At 38.5% G+C, this 19319-nt stretch overlaps 1 protein-coding gene across 1 annotated transcript in view; it reads right to left on the bottom strand.

The window, feature by feature from the left end:
* ZSWIM5 (zinc finger SWIM-type containing 5) overlaps positions 1–19319 on the bottom strand; it is a 197658-nt gene that overhangs the window by 16671 nt on the left and 161668 nt on the right. The window contains exons 6-11 of the mRNA XM_040627363.1: positions 12949–13125; positions 9861–10007; positions 9216–9353; positions 7549–7809; positions 7202–7337; positions 6034–6191 (exon numbers count right to left, since the gene is read on the bottom strand). Coding sequence (XP_040483297.1) covers positions 6034–6191; positions 7202–7337; positions 7549–7809; positions 9216–9353; positions 9861–10007; positions 12949–13125 — 1017 coding nt within the window. The remainder of the gene's footprint in view (positions 1–6033; positions 6192–7201; positions 7338–7548; positions 7810–9215; positions 9354–9860; positions 10008–12948; positions 13126–19319) is intronic.

The following is a 19319-nucleotide window of genomic DNA, read 5'->3' as shown; positions in this document are numbered from 1 at the left end:
TATTTTGTAAGTATGCCTTTCAATCTGGGTATGCCTGATGTTTCCTGAAGTCTTAACTGTGATCATTTGATTAAAGTGATGTCTGCCAAGTTTCTCTATTGTAAAGTTACACATTATCCTTTCGTGATTGACAAGTATTTTGTGGAAATATACTTTGAGATAATGTAAATATCCTTCATCAAATGTTCACTCACTAGTTTTAGTGTCCACTGATGTTTCTAAGCTGAACTAAGTATTATATGGTTGCCAAATTGTATACAGTCTCTCTTTTTTTCCTACATGGTATATTCTCATTTCATCAGGCTTTCCACAATCATCAGTTGGCATTCCACTCTTCATTTATTTGCTCAAAACAGTATAAAACTCATGGATACCTATAATCAGTTGCCATCATTACTTAACTATACATTTATTTATAACTTTATTGAGATATAATTGACATACAATAATCAGCACATATTTTAAAATGTAAAATTTGATAAATTTTGAACATATGTATACCCCCAAGAAACTATCATCACAATCAAGATAATGAACATATACATCACCCCCAAAGTTTCCTTGTGACCCTTGGTGATCCCTTCTTCCCTTCCAAAATAGCTTGCCCCAGCTCCCATTCCCAGGAGACTGCTGATCTTCTTTCTGTCACTAAAGTGTGCATTTTCCAGAATTTTATATAAATGGAATAAAACAATATGCAGTTTTTCCTTTGGTCTGGCTTATTTCACTTAGCAATAATTATTTGGAGATTCATCCATGTTGTAGTGTGTATCAACAGTTCGTTCCTTTTCATTACTGAGTAGTATTCCACTGTATGGTTATATCACAGCTTGTTTATCCGTTTACCTACAGATGGATATGTGGATTGCTTCCAGTTGTTGGTTATTAAAAACAAAGCTGCTTGCCATGAACATTCATGTTGAAGAATTTGTACAGATATATACTTTCCTTTCTTTTGGGTAATACCTAGGAGTGCAATGTCTGGATCGTATGTGTAAGTATCCATTTAACTTTTTAAGAAATTATAAAATAGTTTCTCAAAGTGGTCTTGCCACTTATGCTCCTGCATGTATTATATGAAAGCTCCACTTGCTCCACAGCCTTGCCAGTCCTTGCTATAATTTTTTTTTAATTTAGCCATTTTCTTACTGTGATTCTATTGCATTTCCCTAAGAACTAACAATATTGAACATTTTTCCATGTGCTTATTTTCCATCAGAATATCTTTTTTGGTGGAGTATCTCTTCATATCTTTGCTCATTTAAAAAAATGTGTTGTTCATTTTCTTATTATTGAGTTTTGAGAATTCTTTACATATTCTGGATATAAGTCCTTTATGAGATACGTGATTTGCAAATATTTCTCCCAGTCTGTGGCTTGTCTTTTCAGTCTCAATAGACACTTTATAAAGCAGAACTTCTTAATTTGGTAAGTACAATTTATCAATTTTTTTCTTTTATGGATTGTACTTTTAATGTTGTATCTCCAAAATCTTTGCTTAACAAAAAATAAAAACAATTTTTCCAATGTTTTCTTCTAAAAGTTTTATAGTTTTAGCTTTTACATCTAGATCCTTGATCCATCATAATATAATTTTTGTATATGTTGTAACATTTGTTGAAAAGACCATCCTTTTCCTTAATGGAATTGGCTTTGCCCTTTATTGAAATAAACTGACCACATATATATGAGTCTACTTTGGGACTATTCTTTTTCATTGATTTGTCTATCTTAACACCAATAATCCTATATTGAATAGTATAGCTTTATAATAAGTCTTGAAATCAAGTAGTGTTAGTCTTACCACTTTTATTTTTCTCTTTTGCAAAGTTATTTTTGGCTACTGTAGGTCCTCTGCATTTTCATACAAATTTTATAATCAGATAATCAATATCTGTCCCAAAGGCTGTTGGGATTTTGACTGCAATTGCATTGAATCTATACATCAATTTGTAGTAAATCAACATTTAACAATATTGAGTCTTCTAATCCATAAGTGCAATATGTCTTTCCATTTAGGTCTTCTTTCATTTCTCTCAGCAGTGCTTTATGATTTTCATTGTATAGGTTTTGAACGTCTTTTCAAGTTTATTTTCAAGTATTTCATATTTTCTTTATATTATAATAGTAATTTTTAAAAATTTCAATTTCTGATTGTTCATTGCCAGTATATTGATTTCTACATATTGATCTGGTATCCTGCAACCTTGCTAAACTCATTATTAATTCTAACAGCTTCTTGTAGATTTCGTAGGATTTTTCTACATAGATAAGCACGTCATCTGAGAACTGTTTTACTTCTTCCCTTTTTTTAAAAAAGATTTTATTTTTAAGTAATCTCTATACCCAATGTGGGCCTCAAACCCACAACCCTGAGATCAAGAATAGCATTCTCATACTAACTGAGCCAGGTAGGCACTCTTGCTTCTTTCTTTCTAATCTGGATATCTTTTATTATTATTTTTTATTGTCTTATTGTATTGGATAGAACCACCAGTTTGATGTTGAATAAAGAGCTGAAGGCAAACATCTTTGCCTTGTTCCTGATGTTAGGAAGAAAGGATTCAATCTTTTACCATTATGTGTAAGAGTAGCTGTATCTTAGATATCCTTTATCACATTGAGGACGTTTATTTCTTTTCTACCTTAAGAGTTTTTAATGTTTTTATTAGGAATTAATGTTAGATTTTATTAAATGCTTTTTCTGTAATATTAAAATGATGAATAACCCATGGGTTTTCTTTTTTACCTTATTAGTATGGTGAATCACAGTGATTGATTTTTGAATGTTAAACTAACCTTACATTCCTGGGATAAACCCTACTTTGTCATGATGTTTTATCTTTTTAAAATATATTATTGGATCCAATCTGTTAACATTTTTATTAAGAATTTTTGCCCCCATGCTCATACGGATATTAGTCTGTAGTTTTCTTATGATTTTTGACTGCTTTTGGTATCAAGAGTAATGTTGGCTTCATAGATTGAGCTGGGAAATATTTCCTCCTCTTCAATTTTCTGGAAGAGTTTGTATAGAATTGTTATGCTTTTGGGGTGCCTGGGTGGCTCAGTTGGTTAAGCATCTGACTTCAGCTCAGGTCAAGATCTGAGGGTCCTGGGATCGAGCCCCGCATAGGGTTCCCTGCCAGGCAGGAAGCCTGCTTCTCCCTCTGCCTGCTGCTCCCCACCCCTTGTGCTCTCTCTCTCTGTCAAATAAATAAATAAAGTCTTTAAAAAAATTGTTATGTTTTCCTTAAATATTTGGTAGAAATTGCCAGTGAAGCCATCTAGGCCTGGATTTTTTTTGTGGAAAGGTTTTTAACTGTAAATTCAATTTTTTTGATGTTCATTTCTATTTATTATTTTTATTGTGATAAAATATACATAACATAAAATTCACCATTCTGACCATTTAAGGATTTAAGGCTACAATTCAATGACATTAAGTCCATTCACAATGTTGTGCAACTATGGCCACTATACATTTCCCGAACTTTTCATCATCCCAAACAGAAACTCTATACTCATTAAATAATAACTTACTTTCCCAGGCTCTGTATTCTACTTTCTGTCTCTAAGAATTTCTCCTCTATTTTGCTTTCTGCCTCTCTGAATTTGTGATATTAACTGTGGCCACTTTACTCAAGTGATGTCTGCCAAGGTGCTCTATAGTAGACTTACACTTTTTTCCTTTATGATTGATAAGTGCTTTGTGGAGAGAGACTTTGAGACTACATAAATATCCCCTTCCTAATAAAATGTTTGCCCACTAGTCTAGTGGCCACTGATGCTTCCTTGCTGTGGCAATTCTAGGTACCTCATATAAGCAGAATCATACAATATTTCTCCTTCTGTGTCTGTTTTATTTCACTTAGCATGTTTTCAAGGTTCATTCATGTTGTAGCATGTATCAGAATTTCATTCCTTTTTATTGCTAAATTAATATTCCACTGAATGCATAGATCACATTTTATTTATCCATGCATCTGCTGATAGACACATTCCCAACTTTTTGCTACTGTGAATAATGCTGTTATGAACACTGATGTACAAGTAAGTATCTGTCTGAGTCCAAGTTTTCAGTTCTTTTGGGTATATACCTAGCTCATCTTTATTTATTCTTGAGTGAGCTTTGGCAGTTTGTATCTTTCAAAGAATTAGTCTACTTCATTTATGTTGTTTAATTTATTGATGTAAAATTGTTCACAATATTCCTTTATCATTTTTATGTCTTTAGAATTTGTTGTGATGTCACCTTCTCATTCTTGGGATTGGTGATTTTTGTCTTCTCTCTTTTTTTCTTGATCACTTTGGACAGAGATTTCAATTTTATGTTTCTTTTCAAACAAACAGTGTTTGATTTCATTGATTTTAAGCTACCGTTTTTCTACATTCTATCTATTGATTTATCCTCTGATCTTTATTATTTCCTTTCCTCTGCTTACTTTGAATTTCATTCGATCCTTTTCTGGTTTCTGGTTAAGGTGGAAGCTGAGATCACTGATTTGAAAACTTTCTTCTTTTCAGATACAGGCATTTAGTGCTAAAAATTCCCTTCTAAGTAAAGCTTTAGCTGTATTCCCAAAAACTTTGATATGCTTTTCTTTCATTTTCCTTCAGTTTAAACATTTTCTAATCTTTTTGGGTTTTCCCCCCTTTGTCCAGTGAGTTATATGGAAGTACGTGGTCCCCCCAAATTTGGTGGATCTTCCAGATATCTTTTTATTGTTGATATCTAATTCAGTTGAGGTTGTCTGAAAAAGTTTATTTCACCTTTGTTTTTGAAAGATATTTTCAATGGTATAGAATTCTAGGTTGGCAGTTTTTTAAAAGTACTTTAAAGAATTTTCTCCACTTTTTTCTGGTTTATACTGTTTCTAGTGAGAAACCTGTTCTCATATTTAATCTTTTGTCTTTTGTACATAATACGTCTTTTTTCTCTAGTTACTTTTAAGTAAGATTTTCTCTTTTAATACTAGTTTTAAAAAATTTGATTATGATGTGCGTTGGTATAGTTTTCTTTGTGTTTCTAGTGCTTGAGGTTGATTGAACATCCTGGATCTGTAGTCATCCTGTCCTGCTTGGGGAATCTGACACTCCATGTCACGCCACTGCCACCACCCCCCAAGGATGCCTACTATCAAATTTATTGATTTTTGCCTATAAGATCAGTGAAAAATGTTATCTCAGGGTAATTTTAATTTGTATTTCTCAAGGGAGTCCAGGTATTTAATTGTTCAAAAGTTACTCGTATCTCCTTTTCTGCGAACTGTCTGATGATATCCTTTGTTCAATTTTTGTGTTGGTGTATTGATCATTTTTATATTGATTTATCTGTATCTTTTACCTTTTCCACAATAAGCATGTATTTTTTGGGCAATAAGATACGACATACAGTTATTTTTAATTAAAAAATGTCTTAAAATATCCATGGTTTCCTGGTATCAGAAAAATACTCACAACCCATGCAAGCTAGTATTATATCATCGCTTCTGAGGGGCTTATTTTCATTTCTTTTTGTGGTGAAACCTACCTACCTAACAGGGAGGTATGTGAGCTTGAAAATGTGAGAGTCCCTCTGGGCTGCCTATTTTCTGACAAGGAACCCTGTAAATATCACAAACTCTCATATCTGTAAAGAGATTTATAGCTCTTGGTCATGACTTCACTGGATCTTCCAATGGCTCTGGAGAAGCTGATAGGATCACTGACAGTGAATCCCATTTTATAGATTTTGAACCTGAGGCTTGCAAAGAGGAAGTGATTGTATCATATGGAAGGTTAGACTTAGAAGTTATCTTAAAGATGATTTCATTCTATGTACTCAGCATCCCACAATTAGTAACAAAGGCAAAACTCTGGCTTGGACCTGGGAGCTCATTCTAATGACAGCAATCAAAGTGAGGATCCCTATCACTCTAAGTAGTCAAGAAAAGCCTTTCTCCTTTAGGAGACTGCAGACCAGGCCCTTGGAAGGCCATGACTGGGCCATCATAGTGGGGGTGCTAGAGCCTAAGGTCTATCTATGCTCACCTTTGGCAGCAGTCAGCATGGTGGAGGCCAGTTCACATTGCTGTGATTCCAAGTGTCCAAGCGTGAACCAGCGAGGATAACGGCTGGGCACCACAGACACCATATGGTGAGGGTGAGAAGTGTCGCCTGTAGAAGTTGAGTTTTCTAGAACAGGTAACCTAGAAGACCCAGGGAGAGTCATCAGCCACCATCCAAACCCTTGACATTCTGAGCCACCTTAGAGAAGTCTGTTCTTTGCTGGGGAGGAACTGGGCAGGAAAGGGTTAACTAAAAGCTTCAAAGGTTGTTTATCTGTTTGTTTTTTTAATGTAGGCTCCATGCCCAGGATGGAGCCCTGTGCAGGGCTTGAACTCATGACCCTGAGATCAAGATCTGAGGGATCAAGAGTTGGACACCTAACTGACTGAGCCACCCAGGCACCCTGAGACTTAAAGGTTTTAAAACCTAGAATACTATACTGTACGTGAGGTGAGTGCCTGGGCACTTGTAGAACTCAAGCTGAATACTTCTTACTGCAAACAGATTTGAAAGGCAGTTCAAAAGCCCTAAAATTACTTTTTAAAGTATAAGAAACATATGCCAAGGAATCCTCAGCAGTCCTTTTCTGGCTGAAGTGAAGAGTTCTCTCATCCTTCTGATCTAACTAAAATTCTTCTTCTGTAGGGTCTGCTGCATCCTAGAGGTCTACCTGCCTGATCCAAGGATCCTACTCTAGTTTGAAAATGAGATGCCTATACCTCATTGTTCTCAAGTCCTGGTATAGAAAGACTTAATTTTATTTCTTCCAGATGCATCTGGTGACCTATGCCTGGGAACCATGACTCATTTGAGCTACAGAAGGTCTCAAACCCATTCTCAGGCTGCCTAATGGGCCCAGAACAAAGATACTCAGGTCTTGCATGCTCCATATCTATTAAAAACTTAGGGGCTTCCTCAGGTGCTCCACCAAGAGTACAACCAGGGAGCCAAGTGGGTCACCAGCAAGGCATTCCAGATAGGAATTCTAGATAATATGAATATGCTTGAGCTATTTTAGGGTAGGCTTGGTCCAATATTCTCAGGTCTAATAGAACAGACAAAGAGGGAAAGAGAAGAAAGTAAGATAAAGAAAAAGCAGTGGAGACTTCTCCTTTGATGGAGGCAACTGGGCTGGGAAAGGGCTACCCACCTCATGGCACGTAAGGCTAATTTATAGGACAGGTCTGGATCATGAGGCAGCAGAGCTGAGAACAAATACTTGGCAAAGGTATGCATGGGAACACTCTCTCGGTGAATGACTTCTCCTAGACCACTGAAGGGGCCTCCTGCAGGAAAGAAGATAGGGCAGCCAGTTATTTATCTACATGCTTCTATTTGTCAACCTGGACTTCAGCTGTAGGATCCTGCACATGTTTGCTAGCCATGGGAACTTGATGTACACTTTAATGTAAAAATGATTTTATGCAGCATTCTGTTAGAGAGAAGAACCCAGAGTTACAGGCCTAAGGCACCGTGACAGAAGCCCTCTCTACTTACCTTCCAGTAGCAAGACACACTGTTTCTGCAGTGTTTGCACTAGTTCTTCATCCAGCTGCAGCTCCTGAAGTCGACTCAGGAGTTGCTCCTCATTACGGCACACCTTGTCCTGTGCGTAGAGGCCTTCAGGCATCACCCTCTGTTGACCCATCCCCATCAGAGCAACTTCCAGAGCCAATGACAAGTAGGACTCATGGCTGTTTGGGCAGCCTGTAGCCACAGGTACATGCTGGTACACAGGGGGTCTGCTTTCATTCATATCTGAGGGCAACAGGGGACCAGATTCTTTAGGTCAGCTCTGTGGATTCTACTCCTCCCTCCCTCCCACTTTGGAATACAGTTATGTCAGCAGATACCACAGGCAAGCTAAGTCAGAACCCCAGAGCAGTAAGGAAACTATACTGAAAAAAGATTACGCAGGGCCGCAAAGATTCCCAACTCCTTCCCAATATGTGAACTGGCCAGACCAGTTGGGAAAGTAGATCTTATATTAATCTTTCGCTAACACATTACGTAATACCATGATTACCTGGTTTTGTGTCTGTCTCTTTCACTAGAGTGTGAGCACCTTAAGGGGAAGAGACTTTATCTTATTGCCCTATGCATCTCCAGGGCCTGGTATCTGAAAGGAGCTAAGTCTATATCATTGGTGAATAAATTCCAAGTGCAATCTCATGAGGGTTTTCAAGATATAAGTGTCACTGTGCAGATGAAACAGACCAAAGACGATTTCTTTTCAGGGGATTAGAGGGAAGATAAGGGCAGTTCTAGCTTGGATTGGGGCCACCCATTGTACCTCTACCCAGAGAAATCCAAAGCCATCCAGTTAGACTATTACTTTTGTAACACTTGCAACTTCTTTGTTATTATTACCTTATATACTCCACCTCTGGGTTCCAAGTTTCAGAAAAAGAGCACAGGTTTAAAGTCTTACAGGGGTGTACAGTCTTGGTTTCCTTTCTTTCCCCTTTACTCATCTGCTTAAATATTTATGGAAAACTATTAAATGAGAGGTATTGCACTAAGTGCTGGGATCACAAAGATAAATAAGTCATAACTTCCGCTTTCAAGGAACTGAAGTCTAGTGAGATAATCACTTGCAAACAAATTGTAATGCAGTGGGCTAAATACTATAATAGATGTATATATATAATATAATGATGGCATAAAATTCCGTCTCTAGTCCTTGCTGCATTAAGACTACTAAGTTTCTTCCCTTCTAGTTCTCATTGGTAAAACTGGAATATAATCATCATGAGGAAGAAAGTTCAAAGGAAACCTGAGAGTATTATGCAATTGGAAGGGTTACACACATTCTTCTTGTTGGAAGTTCTTTTCCACTTCAAGACTGCTCTGAGATTTGTCCTCTGCCTCCTGAAATCTCTGTTGCTCTTCTTATTCCCTTTGGATTACACTCTTTAGGCATTCATGGTATGGAAGTGAGAAAAGCAAAGGAAGGCTGGTAAGGTAAAATGGGAGAATAGGACAGGGCCAGTCCACAGGGTGGGAAAGGAAAGTGGGAAAGAGATGAAGCCCAAGGAAACCTCTCAGGGCAGGTCCCAATTTGGATAAGAGGAAAAAGGCTGCAGGAAATGTAGAACAGAGTCTGGCAGGGAAGGGAGGGCTACCAAAGACAGTTCTATCTCTCCTTAGGCTGAGCCCTATACCTGACACTTCCAGATAGCCATCATCGTTCAGACGACAGGCCTCAGTCAAAGTGAGAAACAGGCAGCCAATGGGATCCAGGGGGTGGCCCACCCAGCCTTCCAGGTTTGTGATGGTTGTGTTTCCTCTCTGTAACAGTTCTGGAAACAAACAGATCCAAATTTTAGAAAGTGATAGAGACACATTGCTTTGTCCCTGTCTGGGTCTCCTCATTAGTCTATTTCAGGCATTGGCCCTGCAACTTAAAAAATCTTCCCTCATTGTCTTGCCTTGGATTCAGAGGACTGGTCACAAGTTTATCAGCCATAAGGTCTTGAGGTCTGCATTTAGGCTTCTTCCTCACAGCATACATATGTAAATATAGTTTTACAGTTTAAAGAGGGTCTTCTTATATCAGATCTTAATGGGCCTTCCAACTGCCTGTGAGGGAGGTGGCCCAGCATTATTATTCCCATTATGCAGATTAAAAAAACCCTGAATTCAAAGAGGTAAAGTGAGACATTCCACACAGCAGGTAGAAAGCCCTGAAATTCCCTAGCCCCTGCTACTCCATGAAGCTTAATGAAAATTAAATAGTAGCCTTATAGCCCCTAAAGATCCTCATCAGCCCCAGCCTAAGGAGTTAAGATGGCTCCTTATCACTATACCTTTCTTCTGATGCTTGTAGATTTCCAGCTGCCGTTGCTGCTGCAACCTCAGAGTATTGATAATGGCCACCGTGAGTCTGAGGGCCTCTTTTGGATAACCATGAGAGCGCAGAGCATCGACCCGAGCACAGGCTGTAGGCACATGCTCTACCAGATGAGAAGAAAATATTTTGGTTGGGTTAGATTTTCCAATCAGGAAAATTCATGCTTGACAAAGGGAGTTTGTGTTTTGCTCAGTTCCTAAAATTCAACTGACATCTACTGTGTACCAAGACTTATGTTTTATCTTTTAAGGATATACGGTTGAATAAGTCACAGGCACTACCTTCAAAGAGCCACCATACAGCCTCTGTAGAATGGTATGGTGTAGAAAGGAACACACAACTAGGATAATAAAATGTAGTACCTCTTTGTGAACTTGTGCTATGGGAACCTAGTGGAGGTAGCAACTAACTGCCTAAAGAAAAAGGCCTCATTCATTTATTAATCCTACATTTCCTGAGAACCTATTATATGCCAGCTTGTTTGCCAGGCAAAGGAAATACAAAGGTGAATAAGAAATGGTCACTTCCCTCAAAGACCTCACAAATGATACATAAATAGATCATAAATACATAAATAGATCATTATAAAACAGTTAAAAGTATGACATGACAAATATCTACAGACAAAAATTATACTTGAGCTGTACTTTGTAGAACTAGCAAGATTTTAAATAGGTAGAAAAACAGGGAAAGGCATTCCTAGCAAAAAGGACATACAAGCAAAAGCATATAAATAAAAACATAAAGTGTTCTATAAAGCATTTTCTGAGTATAACAAATAGTTCTGTGCAGAGTTAAATTATGTGACCAGAGACTGCCTGGAAATGTAGAGTCCAGGATGCCATACTAAGGAGACTGGATTTAACTTGAGGATAATGGAGGACCATCTTATAAATGGGCAAGTGATTATAATGAGATTAATGGCTCATTTTGTGATTTAAAAAAAAATTTAAATAGGCTCCATGCCCAGCTTAATGTGGGGCTCAAACTCATGACCCTGAGATCAAGACCTGAGCTGAGATCAAGAGTTGGACACTTAACCAACTGAGCCACCCAGGTGCCCCCATTTTCTGATTTATTTTAAAGATAACATTAAAAGTCAGAAATAATTGCAGAAAATTTGAAAATACAGATAAGCAAAATATAAAATAAAAATCAGAGATAACCATTATTTCCAGTTTTGTGTGTATGTATGCATAAGTATGTTTATGTATATATATTGTGATTGTGTGTATATATATACATGGGATGATATGATTATTATTTTTTAAAGATTTATTTTTTTTACAGAGAGAGAACATGAGGGGCGAGCAGAAGGAGAGGCAGAGAGAGAGAGAGAGAGGGAGAGAATCAGACTCCCCTCTGAGCATGGAGCCCAACACAGGGCTCCATCTTATGACCTTGAGATCATGACCTGAGCCAAAATCGAGAGTCAGACGCTTAACCAACTGAGCCACCCAGGTGCCACCATGGGATAATATTATAATTATTGTTTGTAACTGGGTTTTTCCTCTGAGTAACATAATAAAATTTTTCTGTATCATTAAATATACTTCTATAACATTAAAAATGATGATATATCATTCTTCTGAACATATGTATATTATCCACTGAGTCAACCAATCCCCTATTGTTGGACATTTAGATTATTTCCAGTTTTTCTCATCTGTACGTTCTTTATATCGTAAGCCCCCTAGCTTTACACATATTCTCAGTTAATTATAGCTCAGGATAAATTCCTAGATGTAGAATTCCTGGATCAATGGGTATGAATGTATTTTTAACAGTTTTTGATAAGTATTATTGAAATACCCTTCAGATAGGCTAGAAGTATTTACATTACTAACAGTAGTAAATGAGAATAACTATCTCCATGTAACCTTTCCCATACCATAATCTAATTATCTTCACATTAAAAATCTCTGACCATTTGACAATCAAAAAATGGTGATTCAGTGTTGTTTTGATTTTCACCTTTGTTTGCTGACAAGTTGTATATATTTTCACACACTTGTTAGACTTATATTGTCTATTGTTGGATCACAGAAGAGGAAAGATGACCAAAGGAGACTTCAGGTAGTGGCCCAGAGTGAGTTTGGCCAAGGCTTTTAAAAGAGAGAGAGAGGGCCATATGCATATTCTGCAAGATCTTTTTTTTTTTTTTTTTAAGATTTTATTTATTTATTTGACAGAGAGAGAGAACATGCAAGAGCACAAGAAGGGAGAGCAGGAGAGGGAGAAGCAGTCTCCCCACTGAGCAGGGAGCCTGATGTGGGGCTCGATCCCAGGACCCTGGGATCATGACTTGAGCCGAAGGCAGACACTTAACCAACTGAGCTACCCAGGTGCCCCTGCATATTCATCAAGATCTTGAGAAAGACAAAGAAATGGGGTGAAGAATGGAGGTAGGGAATTGCAAGAAGATATAAAAATGTTTGTCATTGTTGTAAGACTCAGAAAATAAGTATTTTTTAAAAGTGTGTTTTAGAATGGGCATCCTGTGATAAAGTCAAGAAGAGATTGAAAGCCAACCAGTGGAAGGTTTAAACCCACAATGGAATAGCTCTGTTCCTTTATGATGAAGGAAGGAAGGGAAGCTGGAGAGGAGGAAAGAAAGACAGCTTGGTGACAAATGCAGATGGTGTCCTAGCTACTAGCACAGGGTAATTTAAGTTTCAAAGTTAGTGCCTTTTTAGCAAAATATATTAATTTCAGAGTAGATTATACTGTTGCCTAGCAACTGTTGACTAAGAGCCTATGAAGTGATGTTTAACGGTTTTATTAGTACTTTTTGAGAATTATTAACTCCTTTCCCCTCCTAAAACTCAGGAAACAATACAAATTCCTCTGTTTGAGGTCATTATACCTCAGCTAAGTACACATGCAAATGGCTGAGGCTTCATATAACTACCCTGAGTCTCTAGTTAAGGCCCCAAAAGATCTGTCCAAATTGTAGTTGTGTTGCCAGCACCTATGCAGTTCTGGCCTGGCATAAGGTAAGACTGGGCTCTGAAATTCTTAGAGTAGAGGAGAGGTACACTTACCAAGCCACAGTGGCTGGCCTTGGGAATTGAACAGTAGTCTCTCACTCTCCTGCTGGCAGGCAGGAGCAGTATATATATCGCTGCTTATTATTCGCTGTAAGTGGCTGTCCTGCCAATGTAATTCACGGCCCTCGATGGCTCTAGTGAACACTGTTCGTCTTGGTCTGGATAAGGAGTCTGGGGAAAGAAAGACATGCAGCAGTTCAATGACAGGTAATCTGAAGCTCTAACTCTTATGTCTTTGTCAGAGTGGGAGGATGAGAGGAACAGTATGTGCTTAGTGACAGCAGCCCCTCTGCCATCTGTCTGGGTGCTTGTTGTGCTGCCTCTTTATTGGATAGCCCTTAATGTGTCCGTGCCCTCTGGGGCAAGAACCTTTCTACAGAGACCTATGGCTGCCTTTCTACTTCTACAGAGGACCAATTTCTCCTAGGACTGAGAGCCACATGAAAGAGAAGAGGGACAGTGGTGCTCAGCTGCTCAATTATGAGGATACCAACTGCTTCTACAGAAGTCAGAGAAAGAGAGAGGCAGATAGGTAATTTCCCTGGCCAATCCATAACCTGTCTCATTTACAGCATGCCCCTTATCAGACTAAGGACTTCATGTAATTGATATTAAAAGCTGAAAAAGAGCAGAAGCCCTGTGTATTCTGGTCCCTTTATCACACTGATATCTATAGGCTTACAGTCTTATTCTCTAATATGAAAAACTGCTGCTGACAAAAGATTAATTAAATTAACATGGACTCTTACTATGCCATCTCTCTTCAGGAAAAGGTCTGCAAGGAAACCAAAACAGTTTAGACAAAGTAGGCTCAATTCTTAAGGGTGGTGTGGAGGAAGATCAAATGAAAGATACATTATTATAAACTGTAGAGACAGAAGGATTCATGGAAATTACATTTAAGGGAATTGAAAAAAAAAAAAAACCCAAAGGATTATTTAATTGACTCTGCCAGGTTAAGGGCAATTGGAACTATTTTGGGATCAAGGACTAAAGTACTATACAAATGTTTGCAGATTAAGGGCAATTGGAACTATTTTGGGATCAAGGAATAAAGTACTATACAGATGTTTGTAGAGATGTCCAAATGAGATGTACATCCACTGAGCCTGTGCAAAAAAAAATGGGAGGGAAAGCCAGAAGATTCAGAATGAATATGAAAGAAATGAACATATTCATTCATTGAGCAAAAATCCTTAGAATATGTTAATCTTTTCAGAATTTGATATATTCCATAGAGTATGGGCTTACAGGATTAAATTAGAATAGCATGACAGTATCTACTGAAATGTTTTCTCTCTCATGTTGTCCCTCAGAAGAAGCACAATGTACCCTCCTACTGGCTGTAGTCTAAACCCCTCTCTTGCTGAACTGAGACTCTATCTTGGGTCTGCTCAGCCCACAGTGGGGATTAGGCTCCCAATATTCATCAAGTCTGCAAATAATGAGTGCCTACACATGGCAGGTACTTGTTCTAGGTGCCGAGGATATATAAAGTCCCTGCCTTCATGGAACTTTACATTTAAATGGGCAGAGATAGTTGAATAAATATATAGTATACCAGATATATCAGATGGTTATGAGTGCTATAGAAAAGACTAAAGCAAAATTAGGGAGAAAGGCAACCTGGTGTTGGGTGGGAGTTACTGTTTTATATAGAATGGTGTCTAATAAGGTAACATTTGAAGAGAGACTTCAAGCCTTAGAGATAACTAAGGGAAAAGAGCATTCCAGGCAAAAGGAATAGCAAATGCTAAAATCCTGAGGTGGGTACATATTTGGAGTGTTTGAGGGTAGTGAGGAGGCCAGTGTACTTAGAATGGAATGAGCAAGCAGAAAAATCATAGGAGATGAGGTCAGAGAGATACTAGGAAGCCAGATCATTGAGTACCTCACAGGTCATGAGTGAAAGATGAGAAGCCACTGGAGGGCTTTGAGCTGTTGAAGTATATGATGTGACCTGCTTTTTAAAAGGATAACTGGCAGCAGTATTGAGAACAGACCATGAGGTGGAAGGGCAGAGCAGGAGGGGCAGTTAGGAGGTCACTGCAATAATTTGTGGAAAATGATGGCAAGTTGGCCAGAGTAATAAGCAGTAGAGGTAGTAAGAATATATGGATTCTGATGGACAGAAGACATGAAGAGACACTTTTCCAAAGAAGACATCCAGATGGCTAAAAGACACCTGCAAAAATGCTCAACATCACTCATCATCAGGGAACTACAAATCAAAACCACAGTGAGATACCATCTCACACTTGTCAAAATGGCTAAAAGTAATAACATAAGAAACAACAGATGTTGGCAAGGATCAGAGGAAGGGGAACCCTCTTGCACTGTTGGTGGGAATGCAAACTGCTGTGGCCACTCTGGAGAACAGTTTGGAGGTTCCTCAAAAAGTTAAAAATAGAACTACCCTATGACCCAGCAATTGCACTAGTAGGTATTTTCTCAAAGGTACACAAATACAGATACGAAGGGCACATGCACCCCGATGTTTATATATAGTAGCACTATCCACAACAGCCAAACTGTGGGGAGAGCCCAAATGTCCATCAACTGAGGAATAGGTAAAGAAGATGCACGCTCTCTATATATACAATGCAATATTACTCAGCCATCAAAAAGAGTGAAATCTTGCCACTGGCAATGATGTGGATGGACCTAGAGGGTATTATGCTAAGTGAAATAAGTCAGTCAGAGAAAAACAAATACCATATGATTTTACTCATATGTGGAATTTAAGAAACAAAACAGATGAACATATGGGAGGCAGGGGAAAAAAGTAAAAAGAGAGAGGGAAACAAACTAAAAGAGACTCTTACAGACAGAGAACAAACTGAGGGGTGATGGAGGGAGGGGGTGGAGGATGGGCTAGAAGGGTGATGGGTATTAAGGAGGGCACTTGTTGGGATGAGCACTGGGTGTTGTATGTAAGTGATAAAATCACTGAATTCTACTCCTTTTTTTAAAAAAAATATTTTATTTATTTATTTGACAAAGAGAGAGACAGCCAGTGAGAGAGGGAACACAAGCAGGGGGAGTGGGAGAGGAAGAAGCAGGCTCCCAGCAGAGCAGGGAGCCCGATGCGGGGCTTGATCTCAGGACCCTGGGATCACGCCCTGAGCCGAAGGCAGATGCTTAATGACTGAGCCACCCGGGCGCCCCTGAATTCTACTCATGAAACCAATATTGTACGGTATGTTAGCTAAGTAGAATTTATATAAAAATTAGAAAAAAAAGAAAAAATATATGAATTCTGGATGCATTCTGAAGGTAAAGCCAATAGGATTTGCTCATGGTTTAGATCTTAAGTGAGAGAGAAAAAGAATCAAGAATGACTCCATGGTTTTTAAAACAAACTTGCCATACATGGAGATAGGGAAGACTACAGGAGGAGCAGGTTTAGGTGGGGCTTGATAGATAAGAAATCTAAGTGGAGATATTGAAAAGGCAGTTGAGCATACAAGTCTGGAGTTGGAAGTTAAAATCTGGTCAAGGTGATATAAATTTGGGAATAGTTAGTATACAGATGATTATCAAATCAATGCAATTACCAAGGGAGTATGTATACAGAGGGAAGTGGTCTGATGACTGAGCCCTAGGCACTCTTAACATTTTAGGTTAGGAAGTAGGGAGGAGACAGTAAAGGAGGCTGAGAAGGAGGAACCAATGAAGTAAGAGCAGAACCAATAGTGTCTTGGAAATAACATGAAAAAGTGTTTCAAGGAGAAAGTAAATAATTGTAACAAATACTACTGATAGGTCAACTAAGATTATGACTGACAGGGGCGCCTGGGTGGCTCAGTCATTAAGCGTCTGCCTTCGGCTCAGAGCGTGATTCCAGGATGCTGGGATCCAGCCCCGCATCCGGCTCCCTGCTCCGCTGGGAGCCTGCTTCTTCCTCTCCCACTCCCCCTGCTTGTGTTCCCTCTCTTGCTGGCTGTCTCTCTCTGTCAAATAAATAAATAAAATCTTAAAAAAAAAAAGATTATGAAAATCAGTCACTAGATTTGGCCATGTTTAGCATCAGTGACCCATACAAGAGCAGTTTCAATAGTGGAGGGATGAAAGTTGACCAGAGTGAGTTCAACAGAGAATATGAGCTGAAGTAGAGATGATAAATACGTAATATACTTTTAAATTACTTTTCTTAATCCACACTTACTTCTATTACCTCAGGAAACAGGGTGGTAGCCAGAGAGGCATATGGGAACAACATGAGTGTGTCTGTTTTGTTTTGTGTTGAGAGAGAAAGCAATGTACTTGTATACTCAGGAATAACTCACGAAAATTTGTGAAGCAGGAGAGAGAGAAGATAATTCCTGGAGTGATGTCCTGGATAAAAGAAAAGGAATAAGATCTTGAGAACAGGTAGTGGGCTTGGGCTTAGAAGCAAAAATAAAAACAGGGGAAGAGGAATACTGGATGGGCACAGAGGCAGATGTAGTGAGTGTCTTGGAAATTATCTTGTGATGGCTTCTATATTCTCAGTGAATAGGAAGCAAGGTTATCAGCTGGAAGTGAGGAAGGGGAGGAAATAGAAGTTTTCAGGAAGACATAAGAAATAGTAATTTAGAAGAGTGAAAGAAGGCATTTAAGGATTAGGGAAATGTGGTGGATGTCTGGACAATACTATGGACCCATTTGAAATCAGTGGTCATAAAGTAAGACCAGTTACCATGCTTGTGTTTCTTTTCACCATGTTCAGCTGTGTGGGCATGAACACTGAGGAATTAGAGAGCGAGACTGAACTACTAAGGTTAGTGTTTTGCTATCTGCATGAAGTAAAGGGAAAGAGGAGGTTGAGTGTGTATGCGAGGGAGTGATTATAATGACTCACCAAGGAATCTAATGAAGATGAGGAAAACAGGCTACCAGGAGCATGAAAAATTGGTAGGATCCAAAGTCCCAGTAGGTCAAACAATTATTGGAATCAGGATACTAAAGAAAATAAGTTAGCAAGACCGATGATGGTATTTAGAGCTGCCTGAAACTGAGATTAGGAAGAAGGTATAGTTATTGGCAATGACAAGGTTTAGGGTATGATCTTGGGATTGTATGGCTCAATTACGTGGGAAGATGAGACTATTAAAGAGAGGAAGTCAAAGAACTGAGAGGCTAGGATGTCGGAAGGATCATCTGTGTGGCTTCTGAAATTGTCAAGAATTATGACAGAAGCAGTGACAGAAAGCAGTGTTACTGAGCCAACAGCCAAAAATCTTCAAGGAATGAGGGGCACTGACCCAGAGGTCTACAAATGACCAAAACCAGAAGGGTAGCAGACAGTATTTTAGGAAGGAAGAAAGGACAATGATATAGAAAAGGCAATGAAGAACAAGTGGGATGCCTATTACTCCATTAGGTATAGAGATGTGGGAGCTGAATCAGCCACAACTTGAGAAGACTGCAGGAGAAGCAACATCCTCAAATGAGAACCAGTAACAACAAGTAACCACCATGATAAGGAAGAAACTGCCAGACTGGAGACACGTCTTTATATGCACTTGACTCTCTACATCAATCCAAAACCAGTACTAAAGGGATGGTGTGTTGTGGAGGTTAGATGGGTGCCAGTAACGGGCAGCTTAAAGAAGTGGCAAAACTGTAGCCTTTTCAAACTCCTGTTACCTTAGTTGCTTTAAATATACTGATAATCAGTTATGGTACAGTAGAAGAAGACCTGGCCAAAACAATAATTTAAATGATTTTCTCCTTGAGCTTAAAAATACCTGATTTATCACTTAAAATAGAAGGGACCACCTGTAAAATCAATGTCTGGAAAAAAATCTCCTACCAATACAGGTTCCCAATGGGATAAAGAGCAGTCAGTTGCCAACAGCAAACAGCTTGAGTTAGATGAATTAAAACTGACGTGAATGCTGATGCTCCGTGATATCTGCAGGCCAAGGGCTCACAAGGCAGAGGGTACAGTATCACTGTACTAGATTTGTCTTAAAATGGGACAAGAGTCCTAGCCGTAATTTGGGAAGTTAATCCAAAATATATAAAATATATATAATCCAAAGTATATAAATATATAAAATCCAAAGTATAAAAAATTTGAGGAAAACAGAGAAAAGTAAGAAAAGCAATTATCAAGGCATTTTTAAAAGCTGTTTTTAAAAACAAATAAGTAAATAAAGAAAGAAAGAAATGCTGTTTTTTGCAGGCCTTCCATCCTTCCCTTGAGGTAGGCCTTCTAAGCTAAAACCAACCCCAACTGAGGCAAAGATCCATTAGTCATGAAGAACTTGAAAGGTAAAGAGGATTCATGCAGAAGGCTCCAGGAATTTATGGTGGGCACTGTAAGGACACTCTAGATATGGAAAAAGACACAGAATCCCCAGTGTCAAAGATAAAGA

This window comes from Ursus maritimus, unplaced genomic scaffold (genome assembly GCF_017311325.1).
Source record: "Ursus maritimus isolate PB19 unplaced genomic scaffold, ASM1731132v1 scaffold_12, whole genome shotgun sequence".
In the NCBI taxonomy this organism is placed as follows: Eukaryota; Metazoa; Chordata; class Mammalia; order Carnivora; family Ursidae; genus Ursus; species Ursus maritimus.
The sequence above is the reverse complement of the archived record's forward strand: the minus strand, read 5'-3'. Positions and strand labels throughout refer to the sequence as shown.